At 36.6% G+C, this 26,594-nt stretch overlaps 1 protein-coding gene across 3 annotated transcripts in view; it reads right to left on the bottom strand.

Moving 5' to 3' along the window:
• Positions 1–26,594, bottom strand: part of Scm (Polycomb protein Scm) — a 427,976-nt gene that overhangs the window by 136,281 nt on the left and 265,101 nt on the right. For all 3 annotated transcript variants that reach the window (XM_090370651.1, XM_090370653.1, XM_090370652.1), the window contains one exon: positions 1,558–1,758. In XM_090370651.1, the coding sequence (XP_090226777.1) occupies positions 1,558–1,758 (201 nt within the window). The remainder of the gene's footprint in view (positions 1–1,557; positions 1,759–26,594) is intronic.

Here is a 26,594-nt window from a genome sequence, read left to right as displayed (position 1 = left end):
GAAAGGATATCCAAATATGTTTTTGCCTCTGCATACTGTGGGAGCGCATATTAAAGTCCCCTTCGATGATAGTGGGGAGATTTTGTTTTAAGATGGTATTTGTGATGAGAAGACTTTTGTGGAAAATGATAACCACACTGCCCCACACAATGTGGTTATCATTTCACATATCACACATATCATTTCCATAAACAACACTGTCCATAACCACACTGCCCCACACACAGTGTGGGGCAGTGTGGTTTATGGACATGCACACTTGAGGTAATGTGGAAGTCAAAGTTTCCACTAAGGAAGTTTAGATGCTTGTCTATGGTTAACCAGGTTTCTGTTAGAGAGATAAATGTGAAGTCTTCTAGTAGTAAGAAGTTCTGAAGTGTGTTCAATTTATTTGCAAAGCTCTGGTAATTTTGAGTGAAGAGGAGGAAGGGCTCTGTGGTATTCAGCCTTTGAGATGCTTTCCTTGGTTGCTACGGCAACCGATTCTTTTTTTTTCTTTTCTTGAGTGTAGTCAACAAAGATTTTGACCTTCATACCAAGAGACCAGATGCTTGGGCAGGGGAGGCTGTTGGGATCCTAATGATTACACATTATCAGGAATGATGCATAAGTGCTATGCTTGGTTTTCATTTGACGAATATCAATGATGGTTCCAGTTTTGTCTTTGATGTGGGCTCAAAGGGGGGGGGGGGCTACTGTTGTAGTTTGGTCAAGTCTAGTGGCAAAGAGTCTCACTTTTCCCTGTGTTGATTTAAAGCAGGATCCTGTGTCAGTTCCAATGATGAAATCATCATTGGTTTTTCGGAATTGTATTTCTTTTGAGCTACTGTTTTGCTTCTTTGAGGCATCTATGTGATTCAGATGGGCAGGTCTGCTCTCTGAAGGTCGGGAAGGAGCTTGGGGTTTCTATGTATGAAATACTTGGGATGAGTGGTGGGATTTGCATTCTGTTTGTTGTTAGCAGTAGTAGCATAATGCAGACTATGTATTTGTCTATCTCCAACATGAGCAGAATTGTTTCTGTGGAAGATGGAAAGTTTTGTTTGGTGACTTTCTTGCACAGGATGCACGTGCGCAGATGATGCAACCTGGGTCTAAAGCATCATCCTAGCAGTAATGATCACAGTGCACGATGTCATGTGGGGGGACAGTATGGATTTGGCTGCACAGGGTACGGAGACCAAATGCCAAGGATTGGGGGTATTCTATGGTATGTATATGCTGAATTTTCAGCATATTGCGGTACTTATACATATTTAATCCATTAAACATTCAAATGATGTATCATTTTTAAATGAAACCACCAGAAATATGAAAATATAACTCTTATGATGTATCATGCTTGCTGTGTGTAACTGCATCAAAAATCCTACTTACTTAAAATTTGTAATAAAAACTTTCATTTATTTTATAAGATGCATTATTTTCAGCTTTTAGGAAGTTAAACAAATAGGAATAAAACTAAATGAGCAGAACTTCATCAAAGAAAAACAAAAACCATTAAAAATAAGATGTAAATATTTATACTATTTAATTTCTGATTATAAAGAAGATCACCTGTGATGATTACTTTTCCATCTCCATGCCTGAGAAGACAAAAGACACTTTTATTGTTTACTGCAGAATCAATACAGGCTTGAACTGTTTCCCTTAATACCCTATTCATAGAACCAGGTCCAAACTGGATTGGCAATTGAGCTACTTTCCGAGGATTTAAGTAAGGTCCACAAGTGCACCCATGATTTACGAATACACACACTGCAGGAGGAGGAAGGGAGAAACATTAACAAAATTAAAAACAAATGACAGTGTCATTTCAGTTTACATTTCTATAAGTTTACATTTAGTTTATAAAAAAATTTCATAAACAAAAGAAATTTCATATATATGTTTTTCATACTACTAGTCCTTTCCCTCCTACTCAAAATAAGAAAATTAAATTAGGTAATGAATGCAGTGTGTTATATTTCAGGCATATTCAATTATTTCTTAAATTAACTATATTTTTCTCTTTTGCGATTAACAAAAGTAAACTGTTAATAACTAATTAACTGATAATATATAAAATGAATTTTTTGTATCACTGCCATATCTTACAGTGTAATATTCACTCAATATTTCATAATACTCTATTTATTCACATCTGCCCCCCCAGGGGCTCACATTAGTGAGTATGTGCTTGGCACACCCAGGGTCCTGAGCTGGATATCATCATTCTTCTCTTTCTTGATGATTCCCTTTTACTTCTGATTCTCTCTCTCTCTCAGAATTTGGCTAGTGCAGCAAAAGCCTCAGGCTTCCTTTGCACCATATGGCTAAATATAATAATATTTCCTTATGGATTTTAATGGTAATAATTCATGATTTATATATTTAACAAACTAAAAAGATCTGATCAAAAAAGCAACCACTTCATATGTATAAGCATAAACCTAGACCATTTTTCTGTGCATTAATTGCCAGATTCATATGTTTGATTTTAATGAAATTTGGGATGGTTTGTTCAAAATTATATGAGATTTCAGAAAAGCTTTTAAAAACTGTTTCACATGCTAAACAAATGGGGACAATGTGGCATTCAAGGCAAGTTACTGTTATGGATAAAGAGAGGGCTGTGTTGTAGAGTGGTTATTAATATAGCAGAACATTGAAAATCCGATAATTCGTCCGAACATCAATAATCCGAACGAGCCAGCATTTACTATTATTTTTTTTATGCTGGTGCCATAAAATAACTGCAGTAAGCGCCGGTTATTGTGATGACGTCTGCAAACAAAACTTTGATTCTATTAAACAATAATACTAACAGGCGAAAATTGGAGGTATTACCCACAGGCTATAAAAATGAAGATTATAAAGCACAAATTTATACTTTTATTTTACCTTACCAATTAACAAAATTAAATGATACATGAAAATTGGAAGAATCCACAGGTTAGCGAAATAAAAATTAATTTACGCTTACATACATAGCATTTCGTAATCCGATATTTTTGTTCACTGACTTGTTTTTTTTTGGGTTGTAAAATATAAAACACTAAAAAAAAAAAAGTCAATCAATAAAACGATAAAAAAAATAAAAATAAATGACAGGTGTCAATGGCATGCAGAAACTGCAAATAAAATGATGGAAGTGAGATGCGGAGTAAAATTTTTATGAAGTTTAGATATAGGAATGAAGAGGTTCTGAACATTTACAGAGTTTTATTTTACTGTACTGAAATTATGGTTGCCTAGCAAGATTTTATGAGGTTGTAAAGTCACCCATAACAAAAATTAAAAACAAGAAAAAAATTTTAAATTTAGCATCAAAACTTGATTCAGATGATGGTGCAAAAAAAAAAAAAAAAAACCTATGAGATCAGCTAATGACCCATCCCCTCAAAGATGCCGTTTGTTGTTGTTGGGTTCTGGGAGCATCAGCAACTAAGCCCATATTGCTCCACCTATACTGTTTGTAAAGTGTGCTCTGTGGTCGATTTTCTGTTTGCTGGACAAAAACCCCAAGTTTCACGTAGAAAAACCATGCTTAGTAAAATAAAATGCTACCCTCGTCTGAGACCGACTAACTCAGCCACGTTGTGAAAAATGCCCATAAAAATTCATCCCACCATTGACAGGACTCGAACTAGGTCTTTTACACCCAGGGTGGGGAGGACGGTGATTCTACCAACTGCGCTACCCACGAGGGTTAGGTACGAGCAACAAGCTGAATACTGTCCAACTCAACTACCCTTGCTGAAAAGAGTGGAAGATTTGGCAACAAAGAAACGAAGTTCGTAAAATGGCGCAGCAAAAAATAAGGAATTATTTTTGTTAAAGGACTATACCAATTCCTCTACCAATTCCTTAAATGCCAATCTCCAGGTAATTCTCCAGTGGGGCAAAGACAACTTAGTTGATTTCAATCCTTCTAAAACTCAGTCTTGTCTTATATCTCGCAAAAAGGATTCTTCTGCTCCTATGCTTATCTTTAGTGACACTCCAATTTCTAAGCAAAATGATATATCTCTTTTGGGGTTTACCCTGACTTCTAATCTCTCTTGGCACAAGCACATTACAAATATTGCTTCCTCTGCATCTAAAAAACTTGGTTTTCTCTTTTGCTCTCAGCGTTACTTTTTTTCCAAACAGCTGTTCACTCTGTACAAATTGCAAATCCGCCGAATATTGTTCCCACATCTGGGGCGGTGCCCCCAAAGCCTCTCTCAGGCTTCTAGATTTCATTCAGAAGAGGGCAGTTAGGTTAATTAATGACTCGTCTCTAACAGAGTCTCTCCACTCGCTGTCTCATAGATGTACTGTTTCTGCTGAATGTCTTTTCTACAGATACTTCCATGGGCACTGTTCTTCTGAACTGGCTTCTATAATTCTTGTTCTCTCTTTCAAAACAGTCCGAACACATGCCGCCACCAGCCAACATCCATTTACTGTCCAACTTCGAACTCACAGAACCAACTCTTCATCTTCCCCGTTTATTCATTCAACTGCTGTTTTCTGGAACAACCTTCCTCCGTACGTATTTCCTGAAAATTACAGTCTACAGAAGTTCAAGTTTAATGTCAACAAATATCTTCTTTCGCATTCTCAACCTCCAACCCAAACAAGGTACTAAGTACTATAAGTTCTAATACCTCTCATGTTTGGGGTTTCCATAAAAAAAAAAAAAAAAAAAAAAAAAAAAAAATACATGTGTTATTGTGGTTGAAAGTTCCATATGTTTTGTTACCTATGAATAAAAATACATAATTACAACTTAATGTTTTTATTTCTAAACAAATTAAACCTATTTTTTTAGTGTCCAGAACTGAATTTTTGATAAGTTCAAAAATCCGAACAAATCGGAAGTGTGAACTACCCCTGATCCCAATTAGTTCAGATTATCTAAGAGTGAAGTGGGAAATTATTGGCCAGTTAGTCTAACTTCAGTAGTAGAAAAAATAATGGAGACAATGATCAAAGTTGGAATTCAGGATCGTTTAGATAGAAATGGAATTTTGAAGGATAATCAGCATGGTTTTGTAAAGGGAAAATCATGTTTAACTAATCTGGTTAGCTATTTTGACAGGGTCACTTGAGAGTAATGTTCACTCTAATTTTTCTTATAGCTGTGCAGTGCAGAAATGCACCCGAGTAAAAAAATTTCAGACAAGATTAAATATGTGCAATATTTTTACAAATTGTTTTAATTATAAGTAGGGACATACAAAGGAAAACAAAGGATTTAAATCAGCAGCCATGAGCAGTAATACAGGAAGACAGATGATACTGAAACTGAAGAATAGCGATGGTGTACTTATAAACAGCAGAGAAGGCATAATTCAAATAGCAGAAGACTACTATAGAGAATTATACAAGGAGCGAGGGAATGATACCAGCAGTGGGGAAGATGGATTGCAAAGTAGCAACACATACAACATACCCGATATTCTTCCCGATGAGGTAGAACATGCATTGAAGAAAATGAAGAATCGGAAAGCCCCGGGGGAAGATGAAGTTACTGTAGAGTTGTTAAAATTGGCAGGAAGAGACATAACACAAAAACTGGCAAGGCTCTTCACAAAGTGCATTAGAAAAGGTGTGATGCCTAAGCAGTGGAATAATGCAATCATAGTTTTGCTGCATAAGAAAGGAGATAAATCAGAAATTGGAAATTATAGACCAATTAGCTTGTTATCCCATATCTACAAGTTGTTCACAAGGGTCATTACTAACAGATTAGAAAGAATACTTGATGAGAATCAACCGAAAGAGCAAGCTGGCTTTAGGACAGGATTCTCAACTATGGATCACCTTCACGTAATATCACAGCTAATGGAGAAAGCAAATGAATATAAAACACCATTATGCCTGGCATTTGTGGATTATGAAAAGGCATTTGACTCCATACAGCATAAGGCAATGTTTCGGGCACTGGAAAGACAAGGCATAGATACTCCATATATTATGATTTTGAAGAAAATATATGAGAGTGCTACATCCTTTATTAGACTAGACAAAGACAGTAGCAAATTTAAAATCGAGAAAGGAGTTCGACAAGGAGACACAATATCTCCGAAGCTGTTTATTGCTGCCCTTGAGGAAGCTTTCAGAAGATTAGACTGGTCGCAGAAAGGAGTCAATGTGAACGGAGAGTACCTAAACCATTTACGATTTGCAGATGACATTGTGGTCATAAGCCACGATCCCAAAGAATTAGAGGAAAATCTTAATCAGTTATGCACAGTTAGTAAGGATTTTGGACTAAAGATGAATATGGCTAAAACAAAAGTAATGATGAACAAGTATGCCACGGAAAGGGAAATAATGATTGAAGGAGCAGTAATTGAAAAGGTGGAGTCATATACTTATCTGGGACAAATTATTAGCTGTAATAATGATAAATGGCTGGAAGTCAAGAGAAGAATAAATTTTGGATGGATAGCATTCAGGAAATATAGTCACATACTGAAGAGCAATATCCCAGTTTGTCTGAAACGTAAAATAATGAATCAATGTATACTCCCCACCATGACTTATGGAAGTGAAACTTGGGCACTCACCAAAAGAATGGAAGAGAAGCTAAGAACTACACAGCGAAGAATGGAACGAATTATATTGGGAATCAGACTGTTAGATAAGAAGAGAAACACATGGATTAGGCAGCAAACTCAAGTAAAGGACATTCTTATCAAAATTAAAGAACTAAAATGGTCTTGGGCAGGACACATAGCTCGAAGACATGATGACAGATGGACTAAGAAAATAACAGAATGGTACCCAAGAGGAGCTAGAAGAAAACCTGGAAGACAAAGGCGGAGATGGATAGATGAAATTCATGAGTTTTTGAGTAGTAAATGGATGGCCAGTGCTCAAAACAGAAGGAACTGGAAAGTTGCTGGAGAGGCCTTCATCCTGCAGTGGATTGAAAATGGCTGATGATGATGATGATGAGGGACATACATAATAATAAAAAAAATGTAACAATAAATTTACACTACAGTTAGTTATTTTTCTTGGAATTTTTCTCTTCTGTTCTTTGTAGACATCATCTACATTTATTGTTACACCATTAGCTAAATCCAATTTGATTGTCATAAGGTCACTTAAATGATCTTCATGTATTCTATTTCGATTTTTTGTTTTAATTGAATTCATAGTGCTAAATCCTCGCTTGCAGTCTGCAGTTGATGCTTGAAATGTTCCCATAATATCAAAGAGAATGGATATTACAAAACTCTAAATTTGTAAGTATGAAATTTTAAGTGTCACTGAAATTTTAAATATTCCAGTTTTAGTTTTTTCGGCAATTATAAATTAATTCGAATATTCTTCTGATATTTCAGAAATAACATCACTTTCGTTATTTGTAAAAAATCATGAATATTTTTTTGCAAGGCGTATCACATTAAGTTACCCAAAGTCAAATTTATTGCTTTCATTTGTGATAGCATTATTATCAAATACTTTCCAATAGTTTAATTCATCATCAGGAAATCTGTTATCTAAGTGATCACATACACGTTTGATAAAGCGAATTATAGCTGCAGTGTCAACATCACTTTGAATTTTTGATAATACTTCTTTCACATTTTCACTCCAGAAAATATTTTTTCCAAGAAATTGGCTTCTTAATTTTAAGAAGCTTTATTTTATTTTAGCTTTAACATATTGATGCTCATCAATAATGTTTAAACAACTTTTTTGTAGATATTTGCAAAGCGATGCAAGCTTTCCTAATACATCATTGAGCGCAATTAAAGCCACGTGATATTGTGAATCTGTCAAAATTTGTAAACAGTATTTACTAATAGGATCATTACATTAATTAACCTGCTCACTGCAATATTCGATTAATATTTCATAATTTTTTACTAAAGCATCAAACTGCAAAATGTCTGGATAACCATCTGACTTCATTTAATGGTCTAAAAGATACAACATCGTGTTCTGTAACCTGGGCTAGTTCTTCTAATTTTCCTTTTTTTTATGCCAGACCTGCTAAACATTGTGTATATAGCTCTAAGCAACATCTCTATATCTTGCATAATAGATACATTTTTCCATGCGCCGTCCAATCCTAAATCTTCTTGGTGTGCAATGTTGTTCAGATAGATGTAATATTTCCTTTTTGAGAATTGCTGCTACATTTTTCCTTCCAAGCATAACACTTGCTCCATCTGATGTGAACATTACCATCTTTTGAATATCAAGATTATATTCATTGTAAAATTTTTTTATTTTTGCTAAAATGTACATACTGTCACAGTTTGTAAGCTTCAAAATATCTCCAAATACTGTTTTGTAATATGTTTCATTTTTCACTCGAAATTTAAAATACAAAATTAATACTTTTTGTACTGAAATATCAGTACTTTCATCTACAATTAACATGTGGAAAGTAGATTCTCTTATTTCATTCAGGATATTTTTTATGAGAACAGAATTTATACATTCAACAAATTCAAATGAATAATTTTTGCTTCTCCAATTTTTAGGTATATCTATAAATTTTTCCATGTGTTCATGAATGTCTTGTATCACTGATGCATAAATTTTTATGGCTAATATCACATCATTAATTAAAACCTTAACTGTATCAAAATTTGATTTCAATCGTTCATTCTTTCCTTTTTTATGTTACATACACCTACAGTTTCCGTCAAAATACTTAAAATTCCACCTTTTTTCAGATTACGTAACTTGGTAACTGCGTCTATATGTATCTTCTGATTTAGGAGTCTAGGAAAATTTACCGCCAGCAATTTATCGCCACGTCAGTTTATCGCATTTTACCGTCTAGAAGCAATGAGATGTGTTTGGTCAAATCATAAAAAGTTATTTTTTATTTAAGTTTCTGCCTTAAGCTATGATTAGCATATTTTTGGAATTCTATGAACTATGAGGGAATAGTACGGAAATAAAAAAAACACATGTATGGAAATATGTAATTTAATAGATAATGTATTTTAATAGTTACATGTATCACAAAAATAGTAAAAAATCCATTATTTGAACAATATAACAATTGGTTAATTTTAAACTAAACTAATTATAACATTATGCATGTCGTAGTACACTGCAAAAATTCAAAATGAATGTTTATGCAATCTTCAGAATCAGTCACGTTGTGATAATTAATTACTAAGAAACTGTAATATTTACAACACAGTATGTACATTGTAAGAAATATTATGCGCTATACCTCTTAGATAAGCGACAATATCACCCCGTATATCATATGCACTAACAAGCCTTTTAATTCGTTCATCACAATCGTGATACTTCTTTTTTTTGTCGCCCGGATCACTTCCGCTTAAATATTGTTCAATGTACATTTCGTTAATACTTCTTTTTTAATGCAATCGATAAATTTCCAAATGTTGGTATGATAAGCAGTGACTTGTACCTCAAATCCTCTATGCCACCCTTCAACAGAATTATTCGTTCTTGGTAATCCTTCAAGAACAAGCTGGCGCACGTTCCACATTTCATGGGAATACTTTGGTGGTCGACGAAGATGTCGTCTGGTTGGGCGTCCAATCCATGTATGCACAAAATAATCAACAACTTCTTGCGATTTTGGAGGAAAATCGCCATTTTCACCCAAATGTTCAAAAACGACTGTCACAATTGGAATGGGCACAAATGCAATTGCTGCCAAAATTCGCATATTTAAAGCAAAATTAGCATCAGTTTCATAACGTTGTTTCAATCCATTATTCTGAATGGAACGAAAAATACATTGTGAAAGGTGGAAAAAACAAACCCGTTGCGAAGCGTCAGGAAAAACACTTCTGCAAGCATTCATCATCACCGTCTCAAAATCTATAGTTACTGATTATGGGGACATAGCTGGTTCCAATACTTTCAGCCGCTGTAGTAGAGATACACATGTTTCCTCAGACTTGTTAGGCAATAATGCATAAACTAATGGAAGCGATATTTTGTCCTTGAATCCATGTATCATACACAGCTGATAAAAAAGTAAGAGAACAGTTTTGAAAGTCCCATCGGCATAACAGTGTTCACTTCGCGCTAACAACTCCAAATTTCTTTTCGTACTGAAAATTAACATACGATTGTCCTCGGGTCCAGAATCTAATTGTAGAAACAATTCTCCATTGCATGATGTTTTATATTCTTCTGAAAAAACTATATATGTCTCTGCGAAGAACTGGGACATCAAAATTTCGATTTCTTATATTTCGGATTGTTCGTTTCATTGTATCTACACTTGGAAGCTTAGGGGCTGCTGCTTGGCTACAGATTCTCGAAACATTTGAAATAATACAATGAGGCGTATTATTTGTTGTTTCTGCATAAGTTCGAATGGTATCAAGAAGTTGTGCTGCCTCAACTCCTGCTGCGTCTTCACAATGATTGTGCTCTTTCCACGTTTTAACGATGGTGTTATCTACTGTAGTAACTCGAGCAGCACATTTGGTTTTTCGGTAATTTTGACACTTACAATGAATTTTTGTTTCATTTTGCCTGTCTTTATAAAACAAATGTCCGCTAAAGCACAATTTCGGTTTTCCTTTTTCTGATTTCGCAAATTTGAGATGCGTTCGCAAACTCAAAAGGATGAAAAATAAACTCATAATAAGAAAATGTTGTGATTGTAAATATATAAGTACCTCCCTAATCGCCATGCCCTACCCCCACTCTCCTAAAACATGCTACTTAAGTTAAAAATAAATTTATATAAATTATATGTATTGCCTGGCGATATTTGTAGGCTATAAATTGTTTATGCGATAAACTGATGCGGCGGTAAACTGCTAGCGATTAATTGCTGGCAGTGAATTGCGAGCGATAAACTTTCCTAGACTTAGTCCAGGAAAGTTTTTCGCCGAAAGTTTAAGAAACTAAGTTTATAAACAATTTATAGCCTACAAATGATAGCTAGCATATTTTATCGCCAGGCAATACATATAATTTATATAAATTTATTGGTCATTTTAAATTGAAAATAAGGCTTTTCTATAAGTGTTATTTAAGAATTAAGTGCAGTTAAAAATGGAAGTTATATGATGGGTATACATTTCCTGGAAATACATACCATTGCAGGTGCTTTAATTTAATTGCCTGTTATTTTCCAAAATTGGAATTAGGTAGGTACCTACTTAATACCCTTAACTTAAGTAGAATGTTTTTAACTCAGAATATGTATTTTAACAGCAATTAAAAAAGAACAAAGTATTAACGAAATGCGCATTGAACAATATTTAAGTGGAAGTGATCCGGGCAACAAAAAAAAAAAAAGAAGTATCGCGATTGTGATGAACAAATTAAAAGGCTTGTTAGTGCATACGATAAACGTGGTGATATTGTCGATTATCTAAGAGGTATAACGCATAATATTTCTTATTTGGTTTTTAGGAGCATTAGCAACTAAGGCCATACTGCTCCGGGATATGCGGTGGTCATTCCCTGACCTTTCTGCATCCTCCGCATTTGGTGGTGACGGGCTCGAACCCCGGTCTAATCAAGAAGCGTGTGCTATGCACTGCTGTTCCTTCCCACCTGGCTACGGAGGCGCCAGATAAGGATGTCATAATCCCATTGTATAAGGCTATTGTTAGACCACACTTGGAATACTGTGTTCAGGTATGGAGACTGCACCTAAAGAAAGACACTGTGCTTCTTGAAAGGGTCCAGAGATGGGCAACTCACCTTGTGAGAATGACAAAAGAGCGTCCACATGAGGAAAGACTTCGAATATGTGGGTTGCAGAGCTTAGAAACTAGGTACCCTAGAGGAGACTTTATTGAGGTGTTTAAGGCTTTGAGAGGCATAAGCAAAATGAACGAGGTCAAAATTTTCACGGTTATAGATGATCCTAGAACAAGGGACCATAATTTCAAGTTATGGGGGGGGTATTTAGGTTGGATTGCAGGAAGTTTTATTTTAGCCAGCGAGTTATAAATTAGTGGAATAAGTTTCTTACATGGGTGGTAGAGGCTGACAGTTTGGGGAAATTCAAAGGCCAGCTGGATAATTACCTACTGGAGGAGGGAAACACTCATGTTGTCCATTTTCTTTTCTCTTATTTATTAATTATTATTGTTGTTTTTTAAATTTTATTCATTATTATTTTACTCTTATCATTTTATTTATTATTATTATTTTTTAAATTTTCTTCTCATTATTATTTTATTATTTTTATTATTATTTATTCATTTTTTATTGTTATTTTAGCATTAGCATTAGTAGAGGCATATGATGCAAGAAAGCAAGCTTATTCAGCATCAGCCAAAATAAAAAAAAAAAAAAAAACCCTCTCCCATTTCACCCCTCCGTTCGTTCGAAATACCTGTCCAGTTGAGCTTTAAATTTGTTTAGGCTATCAACTTCAACAACAAGTGATGGAAGTCGGTTCCACCAACCAACCACCCGCTGGCCAAAGGCAAATTTCCGCACATCTATCCGACATCCGTCCTTCCTCAATTTGAATTTATGCCCTCTGAGGTGATTATTCTGAGAAAGATGAAGAATCCCATTGGCATTGAGCATGCTCAAACCATTCAAAGCCTTATACACCTCTATCAGATCACCTCGCCGGTGCCTAGTCTCCAGACTCTGTAATTTGCAAAACTTAAGCCTTTCTTCGTAAGAGCAACCCTTTGTTCCATTTACTAATCTTGTTGCCCTTCTCTGTACCCGTTCCAGCAGCTCTACATCCTTCTTGAAATGAGGCCTCCAGACCTGTATACAGTACTCAAGATGTGGCCTAACCATTGCCTTATACAAGGGAATAATCACCTCCTTATCCCTGCTAGAAAAATTCCTGTATATCATTGACAAGACACCATGAGCTACTCTTGCAGCTCGTCTGCACTGCTCAGAGAACTTCATATCTGCCTGCACAATTACCCCCAGGTCCTTTTCATTCTCCACCACTGTCAGTGTAGTACCGCAGAGTTGATACATTGCTCTGGGGTTACTGTTACCCATATGTAGTACTTTACATTTGTCAATGTTAAACTTCATTTGCCACCTCTCAGCCCATCTGTTCAACCTTTCCAGATCCTGTTGCAGCAGCATAGCGTCAGTAGTGTCCTTAACGACCCTGCCAACCTTTGTATCATCTGCAAACTTAGACATTAAACTTGATATCCCATCATCAATATCATTCATAAACACCGAAAACAACAATGGACCCAACACTGAACCTTGAGGAACTCCACTAATAACATTAGTCAGCTCAAGGAGTTGTAATCAACTCCTTGAGCAGTGTCCATTGATTACCACTCTCTGTCTTCTGCCACTCAACCATCCCCTTATCCATAGCAGCAATTTGCCTCCAATGCCACACTGCTCCAATTTGTGCAGCAGTCTTCCATGTGCAACAGTATCAAAAGCCTTTCTAAGATCCAAATATATAATATCAAAGTTATTCCCTGCATCCAGTTCTTTTGTGACTACATCATAGTATCCAATCAAATTGGTCAGGCAAGACCTGCCCTTAACAAAACCATGCTGCGTCTGAGCTATAACTGAATTCTTGTCTAGATGATCCTGCAGTGCTTCTTTAACCAGTGCCTCCATTAATTTACCTGGAACAGAAGTTAAACTAACAGGTCTATAATTACTTGTGTCAGCCTTTGATCCTCCTTTGTGAATTGGGGTTACATTTGCACATCTCCAGTCTATGGGTACCTCCCCTGAGTCCAAAGAAGCTCTCATAATTATGGCTAGGGGTTTGCATACTTCCTTTGCTGCCTCCTTTAATATAACTGGATAGATCCCATCCACCCCAGGTGCCTTTTTTATGTTTATCCTCAACAATCTCTCCTCCACTTTCCTCTCAGTTATTACAAAATCATCCAGCTCACTGCCAATGTTTACTTTACCTACATCATTCTCCTTCCTGAATAACTCCTCATGCGTGAATGTAGATGCAAAATACTCGTTTAGATTGTTAGCCACCTGAGCAGGATCCTCAACTGTTGAACCATCAATATCCAGTGGACCAATCTGATTCATCCCTTTCCTTCTCGAGTTCAAGTATGTAAAGAACTCCTTTCTGTTTTTCTTTGCATCCTTTGCCAAGGATTTTTCGTAGTCTGCCTTTGCCTGCCTAATCTCCTTTGTGACTTGGTTACAGACCAACTTATATCTATCATAGGCTTCCATGTCACCCATTAATTTGTATGTATCCCATGCATTTTTCTTCTCTGCCACATGTCTCATTAGTCCATCTGACAACCATTTAGGCCTAAACCTTGAACAATATTTCTTAGTTGGTATGTAAAGCCTGGTAGCCACCAAGATTAGTTCCTTGAATGCTTCCCATTTTGAGTTTGCTGTTGGTAACATCATCAGTTGGTCCCACTGTATAGAATTTAAATACTGTCTCAGACCATCATAGTCGCCTTTACGAAAACAAAAACCCTTCCCTTTACCTCTGATGGTAGTTACCTCCTTGAGTAAATCCCACTTCAACACACTGTGATCACTGCCACCTAGTGGTTCATTTATCTGCAGGTTCTTAATGCATGAAGAATCACTACTGATAATCAGATCAAGAGTATTGCTCCCTCTTGTTGCCTCACGAACATGCTGATGTAGAAAACAATCATCCAATAAATCCACAAAAGCCTTGCTAGTGTGCGAGTGACCAACCCACAAATTCCAGTCAATATCTGGGAAATTAAAATCCCCCATTATAAGACTCTCTGATTTACTGGCCCACTCTATTTCCCTGTACAATATATTATTATACTCATCAGAGTCATTAGGCCTATAGCACACTCCTACTCTCAATTTTGATTTCCCTATGCTTATGTCACACCAAACTGACTCGACACTGCCCTGTCCATCGATGTCAACTGGCTTCACTTCCTTTGACTTTATGTGTTTCTTAATTAATAGCATAACCCCTCCTCCCCTCCTGTCCTGTCTATCCTTTCTATATATATTGTATTCCCCAAATTCCAGTTCCGCATTACTTATATCTGTGTGACACCATGTCTCTGATATCCCAACAATATCTGCCTTTGATGTTTTGAGCAATACCTCAAATTCATCAAATTTATTTACCAAACTCCTAGCATTGGTGTACACGCAGGTATACATGCACCTGTTTCTATTCTTAGCTACCCTAACACAACCCATGTGTTTACTTGTAACGCAATGACTACCAGCAGTCTCTGAAATATCCTGCATCGTGTTTTTCAGACTTCTGCTCATTTGAATAGAAGCAGTGCAAGAATCACTTCCACCTCTGCCAGTGGCTACTGTTAATCTATTAGTCCTTGTATCCCCCCCAACTAGCAGTTTTCCGACCCACCTAACACTGCCTCGACAGCATCAGCAAAAATTCTTGCACCCTTTCTATTTAAGTGTATCCCATCCCTGTAGAAGCAATCTCTCCTGTTAACAAGTACAGTCCAGGCTGAAAAAAATTCTACCCCTTGAGCCTTGCACAATCCCTCCAGGGCCGAATTGATCGACAAGGCTCTCATCATATACTCCCTCCTATCGTGTCTGGGCAGAATTGCAGACACTTTCAAGTTCAACCCTAATTCACGGCTTTTTTTCAACAGTGACCTGTACTTGTTAAGTAATTCCGCCGGTCTCCTACTCTTAATATCATTAGTGCCAACGTGTACAACTATATCACCTTTTGTGCCCTTAAAAGATGATATCCGCTCTACAACGTCATCAACCTTTGCCCCTGGCAGACATACCCTGGTCCTATTCCACCTATCCTTTTTACAAAGCATGTTCCCCGTTTCCCTGACAATAGAGTCACCAACAACTACTAGTTCCTGTGGGACCAGCGCATTCTGCCTAGGGGGCTGCCCCTGTGTTGCCTGATGACCAAGTGCAAGCTCTGGCGTTGATGTGGGCACTGAGAGCTTGATGGGCCCCTCAATTTATTTCCTTCGAGGGCATCCACCCTGTCCTTCAAGGTCTCATAAAGGCCCATAACAACGCTGAGTTGTCGCCTGATTTCCTTGCACTCCTTACATCGTGCACACACAAAGACATCCCCCTTGGCAGTATCATGTCCCGTACCCGACTGCTCCGCAAACATCAAGCAAACAGTGCATTTTAATAGACTGTGATTCAGAGGGCAACTGCCCCCCTCAGTTCTCCCCTGAACCACAGCACTCCCATTAGCTTGAGCCTTTTGCTTTGCTGCTCTGGTCAGAGTCATGATTCCAATTTAATTCAATAAAATTTAAAACAAAAATTAAATCCTTAAGTTATATCCCAAAACAGTTATGTTATATATATATATATATATAAAAAAATTTTTTTTTTTTTTTTTTTTTCGGTATCTAGTGTTCCCTTTATACAACTTCCGTATCACGTGTACCACTATAGTTATGTATTAATTATTTGTTACGGTTAAGTCGTTATATATATTTATAGAGTTAAAAATACAATTTAATTGACAATAAAGTTTATCAAGATTAATAGATTTACTGATTAATTGACAATATTATATTATGCAGTATACTACACTAAGCTTATGCTATCGTGTAAAAATGGCGGGAATTCACGAACGGTATTTCTACGGACTCGTAAGTATTGATTAGCTTCGAAATCTCGCTATCTCAATTTAGAATAAACTAAGGATCCTGACTAGGTCTATAATCTACTTATAGAAGATAATTTGATATAACAATTGGTTAATAAATCGACTAAATTTGGTTAAAAGACCTCTCGTTCAATTTGTGACACGTGGATTTGATACCGTTACCGATACTAAGTAATATCTACGAAATCTCTGTCTAGGTTAAACTTTAAACTAAGTATCGTAACTAGGAATATAAAGCTACTCTAGAAAATAAGATAATATGACAATTTAAACTAATAAAGCAGAAAATAAATCAGGAAAAACTTCTCTGTTTGAAGAGCTTTAAGGAGCAATGTCTGCACAGGCTAACCTCATACCCAGACTTATTATTATTTTTTTTTAAATTTACTTCTCATTATTATTTTATTCTTATCATTTTATTTATTATTATTATTATTATTTATTTTATTTTTTATTTTTTTTGGGTGGTGCAGCATAAGCCAAAGGCTTCTTTACACCATGCGGCCATTGCTAATACAAATACAAAATTATCAACACTCTAATGGATATAAATTTGGCAAATCTGAAGAACTGGTTAAGTCATCAAATGCAGGCATTTTAGGGATATGGGAGACAGTATCACTCAGAACATAGGGAACACAGAATTTGAATATGGGAGGTACCAATGCATATAGAAAAGATAGGACAGGAGTATAAGAAAAGTTATGCTCTTAGTTAGGAAGCATTGTAAAACCTAAGGCAGAGCCAGTTGAAATAGATGGCCAGTGCAGAGTTGAGTGAATTCTGTGTGACAAAACACTGAGAAAACAAAAATAAGGGTAGGTGTGTGTTTCAGGATTAACAACTTTGATGATAACAACTATAGAGAGATACAGAGTAGGCCAGTAAATCAGAATATCTTATAATGGAGATTTTAATATCCAGATATTGACTGCAACTTGTGAGTTGGTCATTCACGCACTAGTCAGACTTTATGGATTAATTGGATGACTTTTCTATGGCAGCATGTTAGAGCGGCAACAAGAGAGAGCAATACTCTTAATCTAATCATTGGCAGTGACTCCCGATGTTAAGAATTTGCAAATAAAAGGCTCACTAGGTTGCAAAGATTATAGTTTATTCATGGTGGATTAATTTAAGGATACAACCAGTGTTGTGGGCAAAGGGAAGGGGTTTTGCTTTCATAATATTGAATAAAGTAGTCAAAGACAGTTCTCAAATTCTGTGCCACGGGACCAATTTGTGATGTTACCAACAGCAAATTGCAAATGGGAACCATTTAGGGAAGTAATCATTGAGTCCTAATACATTTTTTATACCAAATAAAAGATACAATTCAAGACAGACCTAAATGGATGTCAGATGAACTGATAAGACTCACGGCAGAGAAGAAAAATTCATGGAATACATAATAAATTATCAGGTGATACAAAAGCCCACAGAAGATATAAACTAGTCTGAAATTAAGTCACAAAGAAGGTTAGGTAGGCAAAGGAAAATTATGAGAAGTCTCTGGAAAAGAATGCAAAGAAAAGCAGCAAAGCCTTCTTTATTTATATAAACACTAGAAGCAAGGGGGTGAATCAGATTGGTCTACAAGGTAAGAACGATTTACCAGTTGATGATCTTGCTCAGGCTGCTGAAAAAAACTGAAGTTATTTTCCATTTACATTCACACAAAATAAATTGTTTTAGGAGTGAAAGTTTTTAGAGGGTCATCAAATTCTAACAAAGAGATAAATGATTTTTAATAACCGAGAGGAAAGTAAGAGAATATGTTGAGGCTAAATGAAAAAAAAAGGCACCTGAGGTGAATGGGATCTATACAGTTATATGTAGGAAGGAAAGGAGGTAAGGCAAACCTTTAGACATGATTATGAGAGCATTCTTAGGTTCAAGGGAGGTCCCTATAGACTGGAGATGTTCACATTTATCTACAATTAACAAAGTATGAAAGGGTGTGATGAGTAATTATAGAACTGTTAGTTTGCTTCTGTTCCAGGTAAAATAATGGAGTCACTGGTTAAAGAAGTAATACAGAACTATCTAGACAGATGGTTATCAAAAATTGAAGAAAAAAAAAAGTGAAAGAGAAAACTGTTGAAGCTATTTATAAAAAGTGCATTTGAGGTGAATACAAACTATCCAATTATATTAAGAGATGCAGCAATAGAGCTAAGCAAAACTCTGGACATAATTATGAGAGCATCCTAGGATTTAGTGTAGGTTCCTATTCAGAAGCATAGGAATGCCTTGGCATTGGGGGCAGGTGCCAAGGGCACCAATATCAAAAGGGTGCCACTGACAGGGCACATCAGTTGTGTGCCAAGTTGTTTCGACGCCCAAGGCTAGCTGACAAATGGCACCCCGAAGATAATGTTGCATTAGAATGCCAAATAATGTTGCATTATTTGCCAAATGACGTGTTTTCAGAAGGCGAATCAAGCCTATATGCATCCTTGAATCTGAGTACATACTCCATATCAGCATAGATCTCTTTGCTGCCAGAACGTAATTTTGAAGGAACCAATCAGGCAACCGCTTCATCAGCGCATGCACGAATACAAGCACTAGCGCGGTTCGCAATTCACGCATTGTGTATGTTCTACAATACTGAATAAGTTAGAAATTATAAATAACGTGTGTATAGTGTTTTTGTGCTTGCTATATAAAGAGGTAATTGTGAATATTGTGATTTATAATTTAAATAAAACTTGCCCATGAACGCCATCAATTAAAGTGATATTAAGAGTAGGAGATTGGCGGAATTACTTAACAAGTACAAGTCAATGCTGAAAAAAGCTGTGAGTTAGGGTTTGATTTGAAAGTGTCTGCAATTCTGCCCAGACATGATAGGAGGGAGTATATGTTAAGAGCCTTGTCGATCAATTCGGCCCTGGAGAGATTGTGCAAGGCTCAAGGGGTAGAATTTTTTTCAGCCTGGTCTGTGCTTGTTAACAGGAGAGACTGATTTTACAGGGATGGGATACACTTAAAAAGAAAGTGCGCAAGAATATTTCCTGATGCTATCGAGGCAGAGTTAGGTGGGTTTGTTTGTTATTTGGTTTTTAAGAGCATTAGCAACTAAGGCCATATTGCTCCGGGGATATGCGGTGGTCATTCCCTGACCTCTCTGCATCCTCCGTATTTGGTGGTGATGGGCTCGAACCCCGGTGTAATCAAAAAGCATGTACTACGCACTGCTGCTACTGCCCACCTGGCTACGGAGGTGCCTGAGTTAGGTGGGTAGGAAAACTGCTAGCCTGGAGGGGGATACACGGACTAACAGTTTAACAGTAGCCGATGGTAGAGATAAAAGTGATTCTTGCACTACTTCTATTGAAATGCAATTGGGAAGCAGCCTGGAAAGCAAGGCAATGGGGATTTCCAGGACTTCTGGGAGTCATAGTGGAAAAAGTAAATACATGGGCTGTGTTAGGGCAACTAAGAGTAGAAACAGGTGCATGTATTCTTGCATGTACACCAATGCTAGAAGTACAGTTAATAAATTCAATGAGCTTGAAATGCTAGTCAAGACATCAAAAGCAGATATTGTTGGGATATCAGAGACATGGTATCACACAGACATAAGCAGTGCAGAACTGGGAGTACAATATGCACAGAAAGGATAGACAGGACAGAAAGGGAGGAGGGGGTTATGCTGTTAGTTAAGCAACACAAAATCTAAGGAAGTGCATCCAATTGATGTTGGTGGACAATGCAATGTTGAGTCTGTTTGGTGTGACATAAGCACTGGGAAAGGAAAAATGAGAATAGGTGTGTGTTATAGGCCAAATGAATCTGATGAGTATAATGAGCAATTGTGCAGAGAAATAGAGTGGGCCAGTAAATCAGAGTCTTATAATGGGTGATTTTAATTTCCCAGAGATTGACTGGAATTTGTGGGTTGGTCACTCACACACTAGCAAGGCTTTTGTGGACTTATTGGATGATTGTTTTTTATAGCAGCATGTTCGGGAGGCAACTAGAGGGAGTAATACACTTGATCTGATTATCAGTAGTGTTTCTTCATGCATCAAGAATCTGAAGATAAAGGAATCACTAGGTGGCAGTGATCACAGTGTGCTGAAGTGGGATTTACTCAAAACGGTAACTACCATCAAGGGTAAAGGGAAGGTTTTTTGCTTTTGTAAAGGTGACTAAAGTGGTCTGAGACAGTATTTAAATTCTATACAGTTGGACCAACTGATGATATTACCAACAGCAAATTCAAAATGGGAAGCATTCAAAGAATTAATCTTGGAAACTACTAGGCTTTACATACTAACTAAGAAATTTTGTTCAAGGTATAGGCCTAAACGGATGTCAGATGAACTAATGAGACATGGCAGAGAAGAAAAATGCATGGGATACATATAAATTAATGGGTGACATGGAAGCCTACAATAGATATAAGCTGGTCTGTAACCAAGTCACAAAGGAGGTTAGGCAGGCAAAGGCAGGTTATGAGAAATCTTTGGCAAAGGATGCAAAGAAAAACAGCAAAGAGCTCTTTACTTATGTAAACTCTAGAAGGAAGGGGATGAATAAGATTGGTCCACTTGATATTGATGGTTCAACTGTTGATGATCCTGCTCAGGTAGCTATCAAACTAAATGAATATTTTGTATCTACATTCACACATGAGGAGTTATTCAGGGAGGGGAATGCCAGAGGTGTATTCTACTCTGGCAGTAAGCTAGATAATCTTGTAATAAATGAGAGTAAAGGGGAAGACAAATTGTTGAAGATAAACATAAGAAAGGCACCTGGGGTGGATGGAATCTATCCAGTTATATTAAAGGAGGCGGCAAAGAAAGTAAGCAAACCCTTAGCCATAATTATGAGAGCTTCCCTGGACTCAGGGGAGGTACCCATGGACTGGAGATGTGCAAATGTAACCCCAATCCACAAAGGAGTATCAAAGGGAGACACAGGTAATTACAGACCTGTTAGTTTAACTTCTGTTCCCGGGAAATTAATGGAGGCACTGGTTAAAGAAGCATTGCAAGATCATCTAGACAAGACTTCAGTTATAGCTCGAACACACCATGGATTTGTTAAGGGGAAGTCTTGTCTGACTAATTTCACTGGATACTATGATGTAGTCACAAAGGAACTGGATGCAAACAATAACTTTGATATCATATATTTGGACCTTAGAAAGGGCTTTGATACTGTTGCACACGGAAGACTGCTACACAAATTGGAACAGTGTGGCATTGGAGAAAAACTGCTGCTCTGGATAAAGGGATGGTTGAGTGCGAGAAGACAGAGTGGTAATCAATGGACACTGCTCATCGTGGACTAATGTTATTAGTGGAGTCGCTCAGGGTCCAGTGTTGGGTTGTTTTCTGTATTTATAAACGATACTGATGATGGTATATCAAGCTTAATGTCCAAGTTTGCAGACGATACAAAGGTTGGCAGGGTTGTTAAGGACACTAATGACAGTACGCTGCAGCAACAGGATCTAGAAAAGTTGAGCAGATGGGCTGAGAGGTGGCAAATAAAGTTTAACATTGACAAATGTAAAGTACTACATATGGGAAGCAGTAACCACAGAGTAACATATCAACTCACTATCACTGACAGTGGTAGAGAACAAAAAGGACCTGGGGGCAGTGGTGGGATTCATATAATTTAACAACCGGTTCGCTGCCCTAATGACCGTTCTAAGGGCCTTACTCCAATATACGGTGCCCCCTTGTAATTGGCTGTCAGAGCGGGGGAAAGCAGTGATTGACAGTTTGTGACCCCGCCTACTGACTGCATCCCCTCTTTGTTTCACGCGGATGTCACGTGACATGTCACTGGAGTGCTAAATGCAAAATTAGTTGCGTATTCTTTCTTTTGAATGCTGGTTTCTACTGTGTATGGTGCTCAGCTGCTACTTGTCAATTTGCTGCTAATTGCCTCGTGGTCCTGAGTTTGTGTCGTTATCCCGCTCCACTGATGAGGTGAGTTTAGTTTGATTTGTATTTCTGTGTTATTTTCACGTATCATTAACCTAGTATTGTGTCCATTGTGTTCTTTTCAAAAAAAAAAAATTCTATGTTGCCGTTTCGTACTTATGCAAAGAGCAATTTTATTGTTTGTTGCACGTGTTAATTGACTTTCGTTTCTGTTTAGCACAAAAAGGTTATGTTTTTACGCGACTTCAGGAAGGATTCAAGCAAAAACCAGTAGTTGGACGAAAAAAAAAATATAATGGGAGTTACGTTTTTAGGTTACCTTTTTACAGGACTTCGGGAGTTATTTGCCGAAAATTGGTTGTTTACTGCGTCTCATTATTTTTTTTTGTTTTGAAAAAGAAATTAGCGTGTTATTTTTACATATAATTATTTTGATTGCTGCTCCGAAAAAATTATTGTATTGCCGTTAATTTTGTTGTTTTTCAGATCCGCCATACTGTTATGTCGCATGAATTCGCCACGTGCAGTTGTCAAGAAGAAGAGGGGGAACGCAGTGAATGAGCGGAGTTACGAACCGTACGTCACTGTTTTCCCCCTCTTCTTCTCGACGTGATTTTCAAAGGGGCACCGTGTTCTGTAGTTTTCCCGTCCTAAGTATAAAAAAAACTATATACGGAAAGGTAGTTTTATTTCATGCACTTAATACTTAAATAAGAACAATAAAAGAGGTTCGCAAAACTAGATTATGTTATAAGAAAGTTTTATAAAATATTAATGAAAAAATATTAAATAATACCTGACAAAAAACAACAAAACTGTTATTTAAGATATTTCCATATTGCTTCTTGATTGGCGTCCTCACTTGCAATTTTCTTCACTTTTATCCGAGCATCATCGGCTGAGTGATTTATCCTTAACCATCTTTTCACTGTAGGAGTAGGATCCCATCCCTTTAGAGGTAGGCCATTAGAGTAATAGATTAGAGGCGATTAGACTAATAGTCATTGTGTTTGATATATTATAAACAGTTAGGCGACTTATCTTCTCTGAACATATTATGTTCATCTTTGAAAAACCCCTTTCCGCTTCTGCTGAACTTACAGCAATTGTTCTGACAATATTTTTAGCTCTTTGAACACTTTCAGGAATTGCATAATTCTGGGAATTTTTTTAAACGTTTTCCGCAAAATCTCGATAATCATTAATATCAATTTGGTAATTAAAAATGTCATTAAATACGAGCAATTGTTCTTCAGCTGTTTTCCATGGAACTAGTACTTCTTGAATATTCCAGTAATCTGGCTCCAAAAAATTGAGAAATTGTAATTTATCTTGAAATTGGCTACAACTTGCTTTTAAATGTTCACAATCCATTAGTCTTTTTTTTTTCAAATTTGCTACAATGTTTTCTAAAAGTCTTTCCCGAGGAAGCATAACAAATTGATGATTTTATACAAATTTTATATTTTTGAAGGTTTCTGAAGTAATTAATTCATCAACTTTTTTTTCGTATGGACCCTTTTCCTTCCAAGCATTTGAAACGCTTTAATAGATCTTATCACGAGTTTTTCAGCTTTTATTATGTCTATATTTGTTGCTTGCAGTGCATTTGAAAGAAGAGAAATTTCGTTTAAAATATCAATCATCAATGCCAAATCAGTTATAAAATATATATTTTCAAGACGGGCAGCCATACCTAAATACTTTATATTTGAATAAAAAATAGTGTTGTAGTGCTGGATAAGCGTGCCACACAGTTAAGGTTGACCTTAAACTGCAGGCTGCCCATCTTGGTCCCAAACCTCTACCAATCTTTATAATTTCAATTCCAAGTTGTTCGGATATTTTGGAAAGTTCAATTTGGTTCTTAATGGATTGATGAAAAATAGCGTATATCTTATCAATAAATATTTTAAAATGATCTACTTGCTTTATTTCTTTTATCAAATCATCTAAACCAAGATGGAGGCGATGATTTAAACAGTACCATATTATTATGTTTGGAAACTGTTTTGCAATCCTAGTGCTCACTCCACATTTTCTCCAAAGAATAACGCTGGCACCATCGGAGCAAAATCCTATTAAATTTTTTTCTAGGCTTAGTAAGCTTGGGCTTAGTAAGTTGGGCTTAGTAAGCCCAACATTATTTAAACTTTCCATAACTGAAGAACATATTGTCTCTGCATCTTGTTTTTCCAATTCAACTAGTTCAATGAAAATTGTTGATGTAACTGAATCCAAGGCCAATTCTAATACAACAAATTCTGATTTTGGTTTTTTAATGAAAAAATCTGTCAAACTCTGTTGCCTTTTCATCCTTTTAAGGGGTACTGAAAAAAATTTTAAAAATGTTTTATTTTAATATATCATAGAGCAGGAGCGGATATGTGCCTATATATTTAAATATTTTTACTGGTTCTGTCCACGTGTGGTCATAGCATAAACTTTTATAAACAAAGCACTATGCTTATACCATTGATAAACTTCAATCAGAACATACTTTTTCTTCATTTTATCGATACTAAACGAAAATTTCTTGCTGAATTAATAAATGGCATAGGGTATGCAGATTAAATACGATAGAATACCAGGCGCCCAACTTAGAGAGAATCGTGATCAAAAGTGCCATTTTAACAACCGGTTCGCCGAACTCAACAAAAAATTAGGTATCGGTTCTGCCGAACTGGTGCGAACCGGCTGAATCCCACCACTGCCTGGGGGTAATTGTGCAGGCAGATATGAAGTTTTTTGAACAGTGCAGACTGTCTGCAAGAGTAGCTCAGTGTCTTGTCAATGACATACAGGAACTTTTCTAGCAGGGATAAGGAGGTGATTATCCCCTTGTATAAGGCAATGGTCAGGCCACAACTTGAGTACTGTATACAGGTCTGTAGACCTCATTTTAATAAGGATGTTGAGCTGTTGGAACGAGTACAGAGAAGGGCAACAAGATTAGTGATTGGAACAAAGGGTTGCTCTTACGAAGAAAGGCTTAAGTTTTGCAAATTACAGTGTCTGGAGACTAGGCACCTGCGAGGTGCATAGTCTCCAAATAAAGGCTTGAATGGTTTGAGCATGCTCAATGCTGATTGGATTCTTCCTCTTGCTTAGAATAATCACCTGAGAGGGCATAAATTCAAATTGAGGAAAGACAGACGTAGGATAGATGTGCGAAGTTTGCCTTTAGCCAGCGGGTAGTTGGTTGAAAGAACAGACTTCCATCCTTTGTTGTGGAAGTTGATAGCCTAAATAAATTTAAGGCTGGACAGATATTTGGACGAACGGGGGGGGGGGGGGGGGGATGAAATGGGAGCATTTTTTTTTTTTTTTTTTTTTTTTTTTTTGGCTGATGCTGCATAAGCTTGCTTTCTTGCATCATATGCCTCTACTAATGCTAATGCTAACCAAAGGAATGCAAATCGGAAAAAACATAGAAGACATAAACATAATCATCCAAAATCAAATCAACAAATAGAACAAGTACAAAAATGTGTATACCTGGGCTCTCTAATAACTGGAAACCTAAGTAATACTGACCAAATTAACCACAGACTGAAGATCGGATGGACAAACATGAACAAACTCAAAAACATATGGAAGGGCAATAAAATCTCAAATATACTAAAAATGAAACTATATGAAACTGTCATCATACCCTGAGCAACTTATGGATTAGAGAATTGGAGAATAAATAAGAAAAAAAATAATAATAAATAAATAATGATGAACACTATTATAAAAATTTTTGAAGGGGATCTTTAGAAATAGAAAAAAAAAAAAAAAAACAACTACAATTTTAGTAATTTTAATAAGGACGTAATCCTGAAAAATATAATCTTTGCCTGTGTTGGTTCACTTTACTTGATCATTTTTGTCTACCTGAATAATCCTCCAAAAGTGACGATGCACTCAGGTCACCATTTAGTGATCATGTGACCTCACTTTGTATCTCAGCAGCCTGCCAGGGGTTAAATCAGAATTATTATTATTATTATTAGCTATATGGTGCAAGGAAGCCTGAGGCTTATGCTGTACCAGCCAAAAAAAAAAAATTTCCAAGTTACCCTAAGAGAGAGAGAGAGAGAGAGAGAGAGAGAGAGAGAGAGAGAGAGAGAGAAGTAGAAGGGAATCACCAAGAAAAA

The sequence above is a fragment of the Mastigoproctus giganteus genome, chromosome 3, assembly GCF_048544385.1.
Source record: "Mastigoproctus giganteus isolate SK-2022 chromosome 3, ASM4854438v1, whole genome shotgun sequence".
In the NCBI taxonomy this organism is placed as follows: domain Eukaryota; kingdom Metazoa; phylum Arthropoda; class Arachnida; order Uropygi; family Thelyphonidae; genus Mastigoproctus; species Mastigoproctus giganteus.
This window is presented reverse-complemented; position numbering and strand designations above follow the sequence as displayed.